Consider the following 14,367-nt stretch of genomic DNA (forward strand, 5'->3'; position numbering starts at 1 on the left):
CCACAAGCTTTACTGGCGATAACGGAATCAACTTACATACCACAGACCTTTTTAGTTTCATTCATAGCTCCATTTCCTTTACGCTATAAGGTGACACAAACGGATGCCGCCATTGATATTCGCGATTCGCCCAACATTAAAATGTAACGTATGTAGTTTTAATGAACGTTTTTCAAATGTAGGGGAGACCGGGTACAAAAGTAACACTTTGTACTTCACACTTGATTTCTGGCTAGGTTTTAATATTGTCATTAAATTAATATAACCATATATAAATTCAGTTTATGTTCTTTACACTAGCAGCTCGATTTATTTTACTATGGTGTATTTTATATGAATAACAGAGAGTCAAAAAAAAAACGTCAGTTGTTACTTTCGACCACGTAAGCAGGTCGAAAGTAACACGGTGTGGGTCGAAAGTAACAAGAAGAAGAGGTTGGTAATTAATACAATATTATATGTTTAATCAAAAAGTATTTATGTAAAAAGTAAAAATTCTGCATTCTGCATCCATCCACTAGCATTGCCAGATCCAGCACAACCAACAGGACCCTTAAGTATCATGTGGTCTTGAAATTGTTTCAATGGGAATACGAAAAATGGAGGTATGTGTCCTCCTTAAGCATTAATCGCAACAGCAACAGTTACTAATCTTCCACGTTCTGCTGAGGTTAGGTACTGCACCTACTTGTTTAGTTCCTTTTTGAGCAAAAATCTTGCTAAGTTTTTGGACAGTGGACCCCTGTCTCATCCATATTCCAGATATCTTTTGGCTCAAATTTGTACCTATCCATTACCTCAGCAAGATTATCAAAAAATTTGCTCACATTATGTTCGTTGAAACTCTGAGATCTCAAAGAAAGGCTCGGGTGCCGTTTTAAAAAACCCGTCAACCATTCATTACCAGCCATTTGACTATCGTGCCACCTTTCAGAAAAAAAATTATCCGCCGCTTTTCTATACACTTATGTGTCGGTAGTTCTTCGTGTAGTTGTTCTTATGCGTTGTCGCGGCATTCTGTTGGAGTAAAGGTAATTAAATCATTACGGGACAAAAGTAGCATGTTACTTGTGTACCCATAGGACTATGTTACTTTTGTACCCTTCCTCATTTTTGTTGAAACATGAAATATAATCTAAAAACAGAACGTGCTAAACAAAAACAAATTTAAACATTGTACAATCAATCTAATCAAAAATAGATATGCAAACATTCAGATTACTACCATCCTTTTACGACTATGTAAACATTAAAAAACAAATTATCGAAAAAGTTACTTTTGGTTTGTAAAACCACGTATTATCCTCTCACACAACCTAACAGTGCTTTAAGTATGTGGCGACTAACTACAAGTGAGGGGGGCGCTCTCAGCTATCGCCTGACGGCGGCGAAGCTGTGTTCGAATCATTGCATTGCAAGCATTGGATGAATCTAGAGAGCATTTGTTACTTTCGACCCGCCGTTACTTTTGTACCCGGTCTCCCCTACTAAAAGGCACTTTTAAACATGAATTATTTGAGTACAATTATACCGTTTTATCTAAAGTACTCGTTTGTCTCTTTTCATCACAGCGTAAACACAATTTGATAGAAAGAGTATATAAATATAACAAGATTTTGTTTTTATCAATGAGAAGGTCTGTAATTTTAAATAAATGTTCAACATATATAAAGGCCTTCAAGCAAGATTTAATATAACGAACGTGAATACGTCAGCAGAATTTTAAACAGCTTCAATAATTATACTCGTATAATAATGTCACTTACGACATAAATTTATTTATAATTATTTTAATTTTTTCTTTATTTTATTTTAGTGATAGTGACGTGTTATTTTGAGATTTTTGTTTATTCTTTATGCACTTCTTGTACTTTACCCTCTGTAGGTGTTTCTTTTTTATTGGTCCAAATTAGGGTTGCCTAAAACAGCTTGTTAGCGATAAGGCCGCCCGTTGCCTTACTCATGTAACCTGCTTTTTTATATTTTTTTATATGTATGTTTTGGTATAAGGTAATAAAAGTAAATAAATATATTATATTTACCTTAGCAAAATTAAAAACCTTTGTTGGAGCATGTATACCAATACAATAGTATAGTGTATTAAATTTTATTCGTTACCAATTTTGTCTTCCGCTGCTTAATATCCCAAAGGCATCACCGTTTAGGCGATGTTTTATGATATAGTGTATTAGTCAAAAAGGAAAATGATATGGGTATCATATCCACAAGAGACCAACATGACATGTGACATTAGTAAGCGAGTGATAACGATTAACCGTTTGTACTGGGGTTGTCCTTTGAGGGCTTTACACGATAATTATACTTGGGGTAACCAAATTAGTTCAAAGTGACATTTATTATGTATAGTGATTAAAGGCGAAAAAGACGACTAATATAATGTAGGTATGCTTTAGCTACCTTAATAGCATTCTAAAAGCCTGGCTTCAAGAAGTTGTATTATTCTCGTGATATATATCGTACAGATATTTGTACCCACTACAATTTTTTGGTACATATATCAAAACAGGTAATAATATTTTTTCCGTATACTGTAAAATAGCCATAATATATGCGAAAATGTTGGCTTATTTTTTGTTTAAAAAATATATTTGCCAGTAAGTAAGTACCTGGCAAACGTCGTTTTACCGAGTATTGTATTTCCTGGAAACATTTTTTAGTTCAATAAAAATAAGTATCTACTATAATAAAATAGGGGTTGATCGTAGAGGGGTGACAATTAAGGGTTGTATGTATTTGATGTATCATAAAAAAATTAAAACAAAAAGTTTTGTCAAAAAAATAAAAACTTAGGGGTGGGACCACCCTTAACATTTAGGGGGATGAAAAATAGATGTTGTCCGATTCTCAGACTTACTGAATGTGCATAAAAATTTCATCAGAATCAGTCGAGCCGTTTCGGAGGAGTAGGGGAACGAACATTGTGACACGAGAATTCTATTACGTATAGAGATATATTTCACATAGATATGACGTCAAAGGAGTCTATTTGAACAAAGATCAGTTCTCCTGATAACTCCTGATCAAAACTAGTTCTTTAAAATAGACCGGGAATTTAAGTAACGTTTAAATCGAAATAGTTTTTTTTTTAATTTCACAACAATGTCACTGATTACTAAACGATAAAACGCAGGAGCGGAAGCATTGAATCGACTGCACTGAAAATTATTCAGGGTTTTTCTTTTCACGCGTCGATTACTGGGGACGAACACCGGAAGTGACGGGGTCCGGACAAAATGGCTTCTTGACAATACTGAAATTAACCGCTCGTTAACTGCATTTAGAGTTTGCATTTTTACCCTTGAGACTGAGATATTAAATATTTGTAAAGGCGTTATAGCTTCGTATAAGACAATCACGAAGAATATTAAGTCATAAAATTAGACTTTGTTTAGTACCATTTATTATAATATACAACAACCAAATTGCAGAATAAAAAGTAATACTTAATAACCTTAAAAAATATAATATAATGACTCAAATAATTTATTATTAATAGGAGTCCCTTAAGGCAAGGTTCCCCCTTTGAATAGCTAGACTAGTTCTTTGTCCGAGGTAGCTGTCAGCTCTTCGGTCTCCAGTGATGTCGACTAACCTTTTTGCTATTTCCCTAAAAAGCCATATAGCGCTAGGACCCCACGGACCAAGGGTCTCGACACCAAATGGGACAAAATCATATTCGGAGCTTAGAACTCCGTATTTGCATGCTTTAGCTTTTTTTCAGCCGGTTTACAAGCCGCACGAGCTCTGCTGTTGGTTCCATTTAGATGGGATAGGGACAGCGTGTCTGAACAGGTTGCATGCCATACCAGCACCCGGCCCATCTGCCAAGGAATCAAACTCATACTGTCAGGTCTTGCCATGGTCTCTTGCAATACTAGGCAGCTCAAGTAGACTTGGCACGTTGACTGTGGCAAGGGACCGGCGTATGATATCGTTAAGTACGGCTTGTCTCGAGAAGCGGCCTGCACTTTTTTGGAATGACAGTCGGAGATGTCCTAGCTTGTCGTCATCACTGCCAGTGTCCCTGACATTTATGAGGAGCATTTAAAAACATTTTTATTTCTTGTATGCATTCATATTATTATCTCCAAATGGCATTATTTAGAGAAAACTCAGATAAAGAAAGAAGAAAAGATAACAAAGACGGCTATAATTTTCCATTTCCGAACTCATACAGCTTAAGCCTTAAATACCTTGCGTAATGTTGCATCGCATCAGTTTGACAAAATGTAGCACTTCACCAACGCGTCAACAATTGTAAGGGAGCGTTTCAAGCATTCGTGCAATTGACTAGAGTTGTACCTCAAGAGTGCTTTTGTCACGGACTGTAAGTGCATTTTGAGTGCAGCTGCCGCTATGCGTAAATATTGCGATCATACCACAAAATCATAAACATTTCGGTTCCTAAGAACCACTCAGAAAGTTCGCTTAAATTAAACGTATCACACAAAGCACCCCGGGCTCCTTTTATACAGAATTTTAATAAAGACCACGAAATGTCAAGACCATTATCTTTAATAACGTTAGTACGTTTTCCTCGTACTCGAGTAAATAAAAACAAGCGACAAAGGGACGTAATACCTCATTTAGGGAACGCCCATTCAAATTTAGAAGCAAAAATTTAATTCCGCGAATGGAATTGAATGATGTTGCGCTCGTGTTCGCGATATTCATATGGTAATGGAAGCAAAATAGAATAAATACAGAAGGAAGTAGCGAATTTACAGTTCCGACAAGCATTCAGAATCTGTACATTTGAAATCGGCGCAAATAGACGGGTTAATGTAATTTTACTTCAATACATTCGTAAATCTTCACTTCAAATACAGACCAGGAATGTTTGAGTAAAAACTTTTTGCGCTTTGTTGGTTACAAGTAGTTGCGAAAGCTTTATTTTCTTTAATTAAAACAAAAGTTATAGCGAGCTTTAGTCCAGGAGTTTATTGTTTATCAAACTAAAACTCCTCTCGAAACTAAGACTAGAATATCAAATGAGCTTAAGTCTAATAATTTGCTCAGTGTTTTATCTATTTAGGTGTACAGCTGGTTAATTTTTTTTATGGCTCTGGCACGGTTTGTGCATTAGCCAGCGTCAAGTATGAGATTTTTATCATTCGTGCTTTTTGCCTTAGAAATTCGATCCTCCATGTACGGTTTAGGCACTCGCCCGGTACCGCACAACCCTCCCAAAGGCCGAGAACAAATTTTAAATTAAATTAAAACTTGCCCTCGAACCGGGAATCGAACCCGGTACCCCTCACTTAGCTGCCACTTAATAAGACCGCTAGGCTATGAGGCCCCCAAAGCTGGTTAATTGAGATGAAAGCTCACCTGACTAAGACTATCCACCAAGCTGCCGTCCGTATCCAGCGTTCGAAACAGTTGGTTCGCGTCTTTGATTGCTTGGTCTCGTTTCGTCTTCCCTGGAATCTCTCTCATTGCTTGACTTTGTAATCTTTCGAAGAACTCCCTTGGCTTCATCGGCGGTGGCGGTTCATTGTCAGGGGGTGGATGTCTGCTTCTTGGAGAGGAGCGTATGAGAGACCTCTCGTCATCTTCAGTGGACCTCTCGTGTTCTGAATCCGAGCTTCGACTGTCTCGACGTCTGACACCTTGTAAGTGGGGTTCTAAGAATGTTGCATTTCTGAAACAACAAGGATTTCATGGTTAGTTGGTACATGATAAGCGTCCAACAAATTACCTACAACCAACAGTTTTAAACTACGTCAGAGTCCAAATTCAAACGAAATTTTAGATTTTCTTTTATTTCAGACTCGTAATCGTGGTTCGATGTAATTACAAATAGTTTGGAAAATCCAAAAGTGCACGCCTCACGCTCATATTTAAAAAAAAATAGTAATAAATCATTCGTTTATGGCGCCATAACTCTAAGGTGAGGAAAAAAATACACAGTCGTATTTTAGCTTTTTACAAATTATAATTAAACGACAGTACTTAGAACGCTAATATTAACTAGGAATCAGCCCAGGGTATAACTTTATATAATAAGAAAAAAAGTATTCTGGTACGATAAATTTTTCGACGAATTTCTCTGCCACATACATGGATCCATAAACACAGACTGACGGACGTCCAAGAATGATTGATTTTAATGTTATTATTTACATGTTAAACAAAATAATTGTTCATAAAAAATACCATATGTGCTTGATAGATAATTTAACTCGATTTTAGTGCACTCATATTATCCTGTAAGTGTTATATTAGTAAGAAAAAAGTCATTCAAAAGACTGGGTTTTTTTGACATGTCGAGAGTAGAGCACTGCCGAGGCGTGCAAAATTAATGATAATAATTGCAAGCCAATAATATACACAGTATTTTGAACAGCTTACAGCTTGCAACTAAAAATTCAAATTTAGAATGATTTAAAAGAGCCAGCCTACAGACCTATAAATCGGACAGCATTAGGCATAAGGCTAGTCACAGGTAACCCTATCGATATAGGAACGTTCAGTAATTCGGTAATCTCTTTAGAGCATGCATGGCCCCAGCTGACCAGACTAAAGGGACATTAACCAAGATTTATTTCACTGGCGTCGCAGCCGTGTTAATTAAACACCACTCTAAAAGTGGAATGTACGAATGTTACTGGCATTTTTGTCATGATGTTTGTAAAAAAATATGTTGTTTATATTTTAGAAATATGATACACAATTAACAAGTCACAGTTAATATTAGTTAGGTCGAATATCATGGAGTACATGACAGACACTTCCTATGAATTATTGAAGTGAAACTTCTTTATCGGGGTTGGAAAAAAATTTAGTGTAACATTTTTGCGTTACGCGTCACATTTTTCGGTTACGCGTCACATGTTTCGGTTACGCGTCACATTTGACCGTTACGCGCGTCTTTTTCTTGCCCCTACCACGGTTGATTCAAAGAGATTCTAAACCATTAATAACAAAAATGTATAATAACGATAACAATGATACTAAAAATTCTATTACAATTTATGAAATACTGTAATAATCTTAGTGGTAATAAGGTAAAATGAAATAATTGTATTATTTGTATTCAAGTATGTGATATTAAAAGCCTTTTGTTAAACTTTATCTAATTTAACTTTATTTAACCAATTCCTGTAAAGTTGCATATAGATCATTTTTCGAAAAATAAGGTCATAAAGAAGTTTCACTTCTAACGTGTGTACACTAGTACACGCACATTTTTGTTTTGTTTTTTCCAAGAAATCGAAACCAGTACCATCAAGATACGCGTATAGACGAGGCCAATTATAACACAAAGAACTACAAATCGTATTATGTAATATCATATCCCGTAGTCCGATTGACTAAAACGAATCTATACGAAACCAAAAACGTTATTCTGGCTTGAAAAAAACCAATTTGCTAACACAACCTGTCTGGTCGAGTATTAAAAAGTAATAGGAGCGTCCCTCGACACGGTGACACTCAATTTGTCTAAAGCATAACGAGAATATCGTGTGTCCGTCCATCGATCACGGATAACTTGATTTTAATTAAAATCCGCCGAACAATGTCTGGTACAACGTTTGGCAAACACAGACCGTAAAGCGGTGGAGTGGAAAAGTGATGTTTTTTAATCGTTTTTATAAGCGCTTTTTCCGCTTAATTCCATGTATTTTTATTAACGCTTTAAACATATGTGTGTGGATGTTTTTAGCTTCACAGCGAAGTTATTTTTCTTTAATAGCCTCACTAATGCGGCAGACACATTTCAACGTGGTTCAGTTACCATACAAAAATAAATAGGTGATCAGCGCCGGGAATCACACCTTCGTAATCGACGTGGAGATAACCTATCATGGATGCTTTATATTAATTTAATACAATAAATTTTCTTGTAACAAAATAATCATGGCAACTTCTTTTAAAAACCTATCATTTATAAATTATAGTTTCTCCTTTGATTAATAACTCGTAAAGTAAACAACTAATAAATTAAACAAATTAGTACGTATTAGTCTATCCTATATTACGTCACAACCGGTCATTACGGAGTGACGTCATCAACAGCCGGTCGCCTATCCGTCATTAATTATTAAAATGTCAGGAGTCAGGACACAGGTGGGCGCAAAACCGTGATTAATATTAAACTGGCGCTTTGTACTTTCCAAGGTTTACAATGTAACGAGAGATGACAAATTGTTTTAGTCTACAATATTTGTATTACGGGCTGTCTCCCAAATAGGGCATGGCATGGCCTGTGATGAAGATGTGGCAACAAGGCCTTCTGTGCCTGACATGCACCGATGATTTTAAAACATGCAGGCGACCTCATGATATCCTTCACCGTACGAGTATATGTTAATTTCACACACAAGAATCTACTCGTATATACACTATTATATCTAGATAATTTGAAGGCATTTTTAAAGAATGAATTATTTTTTAAAAGTAAAAAAATCATTTAATCATATAGATAACATAATTTACACTTACTGATTTAATACATTAATATGTATTTCTTTACTGACTCGTCAGTAAAGAAATACATATTAATGCTTCTAATTTTACATTTACTGCCAGTTCTCAAATCAAGGGCGTAGTACGGGAGAGAAGAACTGGAAATAAACTCTCCGCCACTCTTTTTAATCGCCGAACATATTATTTAGCCTATATTTTACGTAAAAATCTTAATATAAGAGTTAATTAATACTGCTTAGTTGGACTAAAAAAGACGATCCTTTGTTCATGTATATTTCGTGTTCGAAAATATGTTTTTTATTAATTCAACGTTATACTTATATTAATTACTTACTACATGAACCTCTCTACCAAATAATCGTAGATAAAGAAACTCAAGCAGTCTTCCGAAATCTTAGAGACTTAAGAAATCAAAACATCATGGCGACAGACAGACGCCATTGTTTTATTTCGCAAAAAATTCTCGACGACAATTAAAAATAATTATCCACTTCCACTGAGAAATAAAGAGCGCCTTGGACCCGATTTTATTAAAGCCCGAATGAATCTATGTTGTTATGTTTTTTGTTTCTTTTTAGCTTAATAGTTACAATGCCTTAACAACAACAACTATAACGGCACAGTAAACAGACGAAGTTTGAATATATTTTAATTGAAGTTATCTACAGTGTAATTCAAAGTATACTTTGAATTAATTGTAATGTGTTATTACCAATTAACTAGCTGCTGTGATCTCTGGCAGAATCAGAAGCAGCGTCAATTACAACAACATAACATACGCATTACACACTTGAAACGAACTGAATGGGAAAAGGGATTTTTTTTATTTATAATTTATATTGTTATTTTGTGTGTTTATGCGTGTGTGATTTTGTTAGTAATAAATGTTATTTCTATGTGTATATCTAATTCAAAGTATACTTACTTTCAATTACACTCCGGTATGTCAAATCCAATATTCTTTGGACATAAGGCCAACATAGTATTATTTCAATAAATACATAAATATTTTTGTTAAGGTTTCAAGGTGTCGAGAGCATAACAGACTTTTCGAGGTCTCTGGGAGGAATACAATGTGTACGGCCTTGGTGCATACCGGCATCCTGGCGGAGACTATTGCAGCGAGTCAGTGACCCGCTCATTCAATGTTCGGCTGCAGAGATTTGGTCGATGACGACTCCCAAGTCTCGACTCTAAATTTGATGATAAGATAACTGGAGAACGTGTAAAGAAACTACAGATAATCGAAAACATAAAGATTTTAAGTATTAAAAAAGTAGTCGCAGGTAAAACAAAGACACCAATTATTATAAACTATTAAAAACCATAACCTTTTATGGTGGCTGTACACACTCGGCGAGAGCCTCTCGCCGAGAGTCTCGTCCGAGAGGACCGAGAGAAGAGCGCAGCCTGTACACACTCGTTACGTTAATTGTATTTAAAACACCGTTGATAATGGACGTGGCAACTGCTGCTGCTGTTTGTCTTTGTGCAATGAGTTATTATAATTTTCTTCACGTTAACCATTAAAAAAAATACGAAGCCATGGCGAAGAAGAAGATGGTCACTATACACCGCAACAGAAATTGGTAATTAGGATCATAAAGTTTTAATATTATCCAAAATTTAATGATTGAACGAGTGTGTACAGGTCGCTCTCGTTTTACTCGCGAGACCCTTTGACTCGTGCGCAAAAAACAGACAGGCGACCGAGAGAGGCGAGACCAACTGCGAGGAAGCGAGGCGAGACGAGAGCTCTACTGTACACTCTCGCACTCGGCCTGTCTCGGGGTGTCTCGACGAGTGTGTACAGCCACCATTACACAAACAACGGCCATTTTTTTTATATGCATTCAAAAATTCACTTTACAAATTAAGTCTAAATAAAACTGTAGAACAACCAATAATACCTTTTTCACCTATTTTCAGAGCTGCCATGAAAAGATTTCCAGGTCAAATGTTAATTAGGGCTGAGCTGGGATATTTCGAAATGCATTCATTAAAATAAGCTTGACATAGTTTTTGAAAAACTTTTTCCCCGCACTCGATCTGGGTTGCCTTAATGAAGAATATTTTTAATGATACTTTATTGGGAAATACAAAGCTGGTTACGGTTTGTAGTTGGGCAAATATAACGAAGTCTTTTATATGGGGCCTGGGACTAGTGCTAGTCAGGCTACTTCTAATTAATTTGCGATTTTTGTTTTAAAATAAGTGTCGTTTGCCATAGTCATTTTGTATGATGATTCGCTATTTTAAGAGTACCAAGAGTATTTACGCCGGCTTTTTCTCTCGGCCTACACGCTGTCTTCTTTGCCGATGAGTAGGGATGTCTACCGATTCAAATTTAATGACGTGGAATAAGTGATACCTGTATCTTTTATTCCATAATAAAATATTTTATTTTATTTATATTAATCTAATTTAAAATAGTAATTATGAATGGGCGGGGTAATATTGGCTATAATTCAATCTAGTTTTTCACCCACATTCTACCTACATATTAATTAAATCTTCTGCCATTCAAGGATAAACAACAACAACTTTATGAAGTTTGACTGGGAGTTGATTAAGTTCTAATAATCATTACATTTTTTACTACTTTCCGTCACATTTTCAACTGTTCACAGTAGTGTTCGCGTGACATACGTTAACAAATCTAACACACTATTCGATGGTGCTGGTCAAATATTCGTATCTATTACGGACACGCGGCTGAGTGTTACTAGGCCCAAAGACAGTAAGGCAGTTAATTCGACTAACAGTGTACCGTTTCACGGTATGCACGGAGAGTTATCGTGTTGATTTCACCGACATAGCACGCTCGTGGTTTAAGACTATGACATACACATAGTCAGTAGTCATACCTCTTTAATCCATACAAATAAGTAGTCATTAGCTTTTTGAACCGCTTACGGAAAATATTTTTTTTTCTATAACGTAGTTAACGTTCTATCAGAATGTACGTACATACTACGAAAAACAGTGTTTTGAATATAGTTTTTTAAATACTAAAGATCTCATATGAGTCAATTTGTTCGTGTTTTAAAACCAAAAGCAACCACTTGGAACGACAAAACACTTGAGAATCATTGAGAACTTGAGACGATGTATGTAATGTGTTATACAAACGATATATCTCACGTGGTCTCGAGCGCTTAGCCACTTTAAGTGCGATTATTCCTTGCTAAGAACATTCTTTTCACTCAAAAGGCTGTACCAAGAAGAGATTACGTGCATGCGATTTTAAGTCTTACTGCTTTCGCGACGATCAAGTGTAAAGTATATATTTAATAGCCTGGTTAAAAATGCTATAATGGTGGTGGATATTTGTGTCCGCACACTTAGTTGATTAACTTGATATGATATTGTCACGTCGCTTTGTTTCGTTATTTTTAGACAACTAATAAGTATTCTCCCACGCTCAATTCATTGAAGTCACGTTTCTATTATGTAATTTAATGTGCGATTTCATTAAGTTAAAAGTTGAATAGTTTTGGTAACATTGAATTATTATAAATGAAATTATAATATTATTAATAACATTTGCACTCGCTACATACTGTGTGTTGACTTGTACTTTTTCATTATTCTGATAACAAACGCATTAAAATTATATTTGAATGTATATAATTATATGAAATACTCAAATATCACTCGATTAATGTCCTGATCTTGAATCGGAATATTTATTAAACCATTACATGTTTTTATTAAGAAATATACTGAACTCTCCACATGACCTTTTTACACAAATTTAAGCGCTCTAAAAAAAACGAAGGAAGAAATGCTGCTTAATACATATAACTATTTAGATTATATAATATTTCTATCCTTATAGCAAATTTAAGTGCTGAACATAAGTCAATTTATCATGCAAGTATTGCCAACTTTGAAGTATTTCAAGTAATATTTTAAAAGCGTTCAACGTAGACACTACACATCAATGAACGTTAAACAGATTTCTCCTGACTATAAGTCCCCGTACAGGGTTATTCATGTAACTTTATCAAAGGATAAAAAACAAAAAAGGAAGAAATGGGTATGATAATAGATATAGTTACTGATAAATATTACAATTAGTTTGTACGAGAACGCCTTTCGAACTGAAGGCTACCACCAATATTGACCAGATTTCCATAGATTGGGTTTCTGGAAACCAGTTGGAGTACCGAGAGTAAACCAGAGAAACTTGTAATAGTCACATTTGTTAACAAATTTTTGACACGGCCGCGTTTGCTTTCAAATTATGTTACCACCCTTGTTGATAAAGTACCTCACTATTGAATTATACTTACGTCATTTTAAAATCGATTCAACATATTTTTAGCTCAAAATATGAATTATATACCAAATACCGTGTAAAAAAAACAAATCCGTAAACCGCAAAAGGTTGATCATGCCCTTAGTTTATCTCATCTATATTTTTTGTACATGATAGACTTAGGTTTAGTCACGGGAATTAGGCTACAGGACGACGCCTGTTGTTAATACGATTATAAGTGCTAGAGTATACCCGACGTCGCTCTATGAACATTTTAGCTTCAACTAAATGCCATGCAAAATTAAATTGCGTAGCGTAGTTTCATTTATCACTGTCTGAAGGAAAATTATTTTAAAGCTAATACGAGTAACGCAGCTCGTTTTTGTCTAGACGCAAGGAAAATTTTGTCATTCAGTTTTGTGTATGGACATATTATATACAGGAGTCTTGCGAGTACGATGCCGGCCTTTAGGATGGTGATAGGTGCGCTCTTTTCTTAAAAGCTAGAAAGAAGAAAGAAAAAACTTTACTAGGTATATATAATAAAAAAGATATTTAGTCCGTGTGGTGTCCCTTCCATTTGACATGTTAACTACCGTTATAATATGATAACAATTTATAGATTTATAGAAATTATTATTATATATCTACATAACACTTACATTTTATAATTACACTATTGTTTCACAATAATAATATTTTCCGTTTCACCATAGGACAGGTTAAGAAGATGTTGTTATTAAATGTATAAAGTTTTGAATAGTTAGCATAAAATTGTTGTTATTAACAAAGTGGTTAAAGATGAAAGGGCCTCAGAAGAAGAAAAAGCGTTTGGAGAAGAAAGTGTGTTTTTTGGGTGTCTTATATGTAGGTTTGCGTGGTGTATGATGTAAAAATAAAATGAATGATGAATGAAAAAAGTCAGCATATTGTTATTACGCCTAGTTGTCTAACTGTTAAAAGTTTATTTTCAATGTACTGAAATCTTTACTATTTGTGTACAGAAGTCGCTTAGCCTCATGGGACATTACACATTGGTTTAAGACAAGCATTAGTATTCGCCAACTCAAAACTAGGTTGTTTTGCTGTGAATTATATCCATCTCAGCAGATTTCATACCTTAAATAAAAATATATTCGTGTTAGTACAAAATAATTAATATAAATAAACGTTTCTATTATATTTATAAATTTATTTTCTTTACGGAGAGACACTTATTGGTACAGAGTAATAATTCAACTTCTGTTGTCTACTATTATGAAACTTGTCATTAAAAATTATAGCATTTCCTGTAGAAAGTGAAAATTGTCTGCGCTTAATTACGTGAAACTCGTTCGTCGACTTCGCCTCAGACGACTTTTCTAGTTATCCTTGTTTATATCTTAAGACACTAAATCTGTCTCATTACTTATGACAACGTAAACCAGTTACTATTAAGTTAGCCTTTTGGTTATATGGGACCTATTTTTTTATAGAACTAACATTATTACTTTATTTACTTTAATATTTTTACTTATTTAAGATACAATATTAACTAACGAGGAAAGATAAAATAATTATATTATTATTATATATCACAGCGAATTTATGTCATCGTAATAATTAATATATCTTATTTATTTTAGTAGTTTGTCTTAAACCTTTGATTG

The 14,367-nt window shown here is 34.7% G+C and overlaps 1 protein-coding gene across 1 annotated transcript in view; it reads right to left on the bottom strand.

The window, feature by feature from the left end:
- The window catches only part of LOC125051918 (protein sprint), a 112,300-nt gene that overhangs the window by 26,915 nt on the left and 71,018 nt on the right, over positions 1 to 14,367 (bottom strand). Inside the window, exon 3 of the mRNA XM_047652546.1 lies at positions 5,353 to 5,665. Coding sequence (XP_047508502.1) covers positions 5,353 to 5,665 — 313 coding nt within the window. The remainder of the gene's footprint in view (positions 1 to 5,352; positions 5,666 to 14,367) is intronic.

Source organism: Pieris napi, chromosome 8, assembly GCF_905475465.1.
Source record: "Pieris napi chromosome 8, ilPieNapi1.2, whole genome shotgun sequence".
Classification (NCBI taxonomy): Eukaryota; Metazoa; Arthropoda; class Insecta; order Lepidoptera; family Pieridae; genus Pieris; species Pieris napi.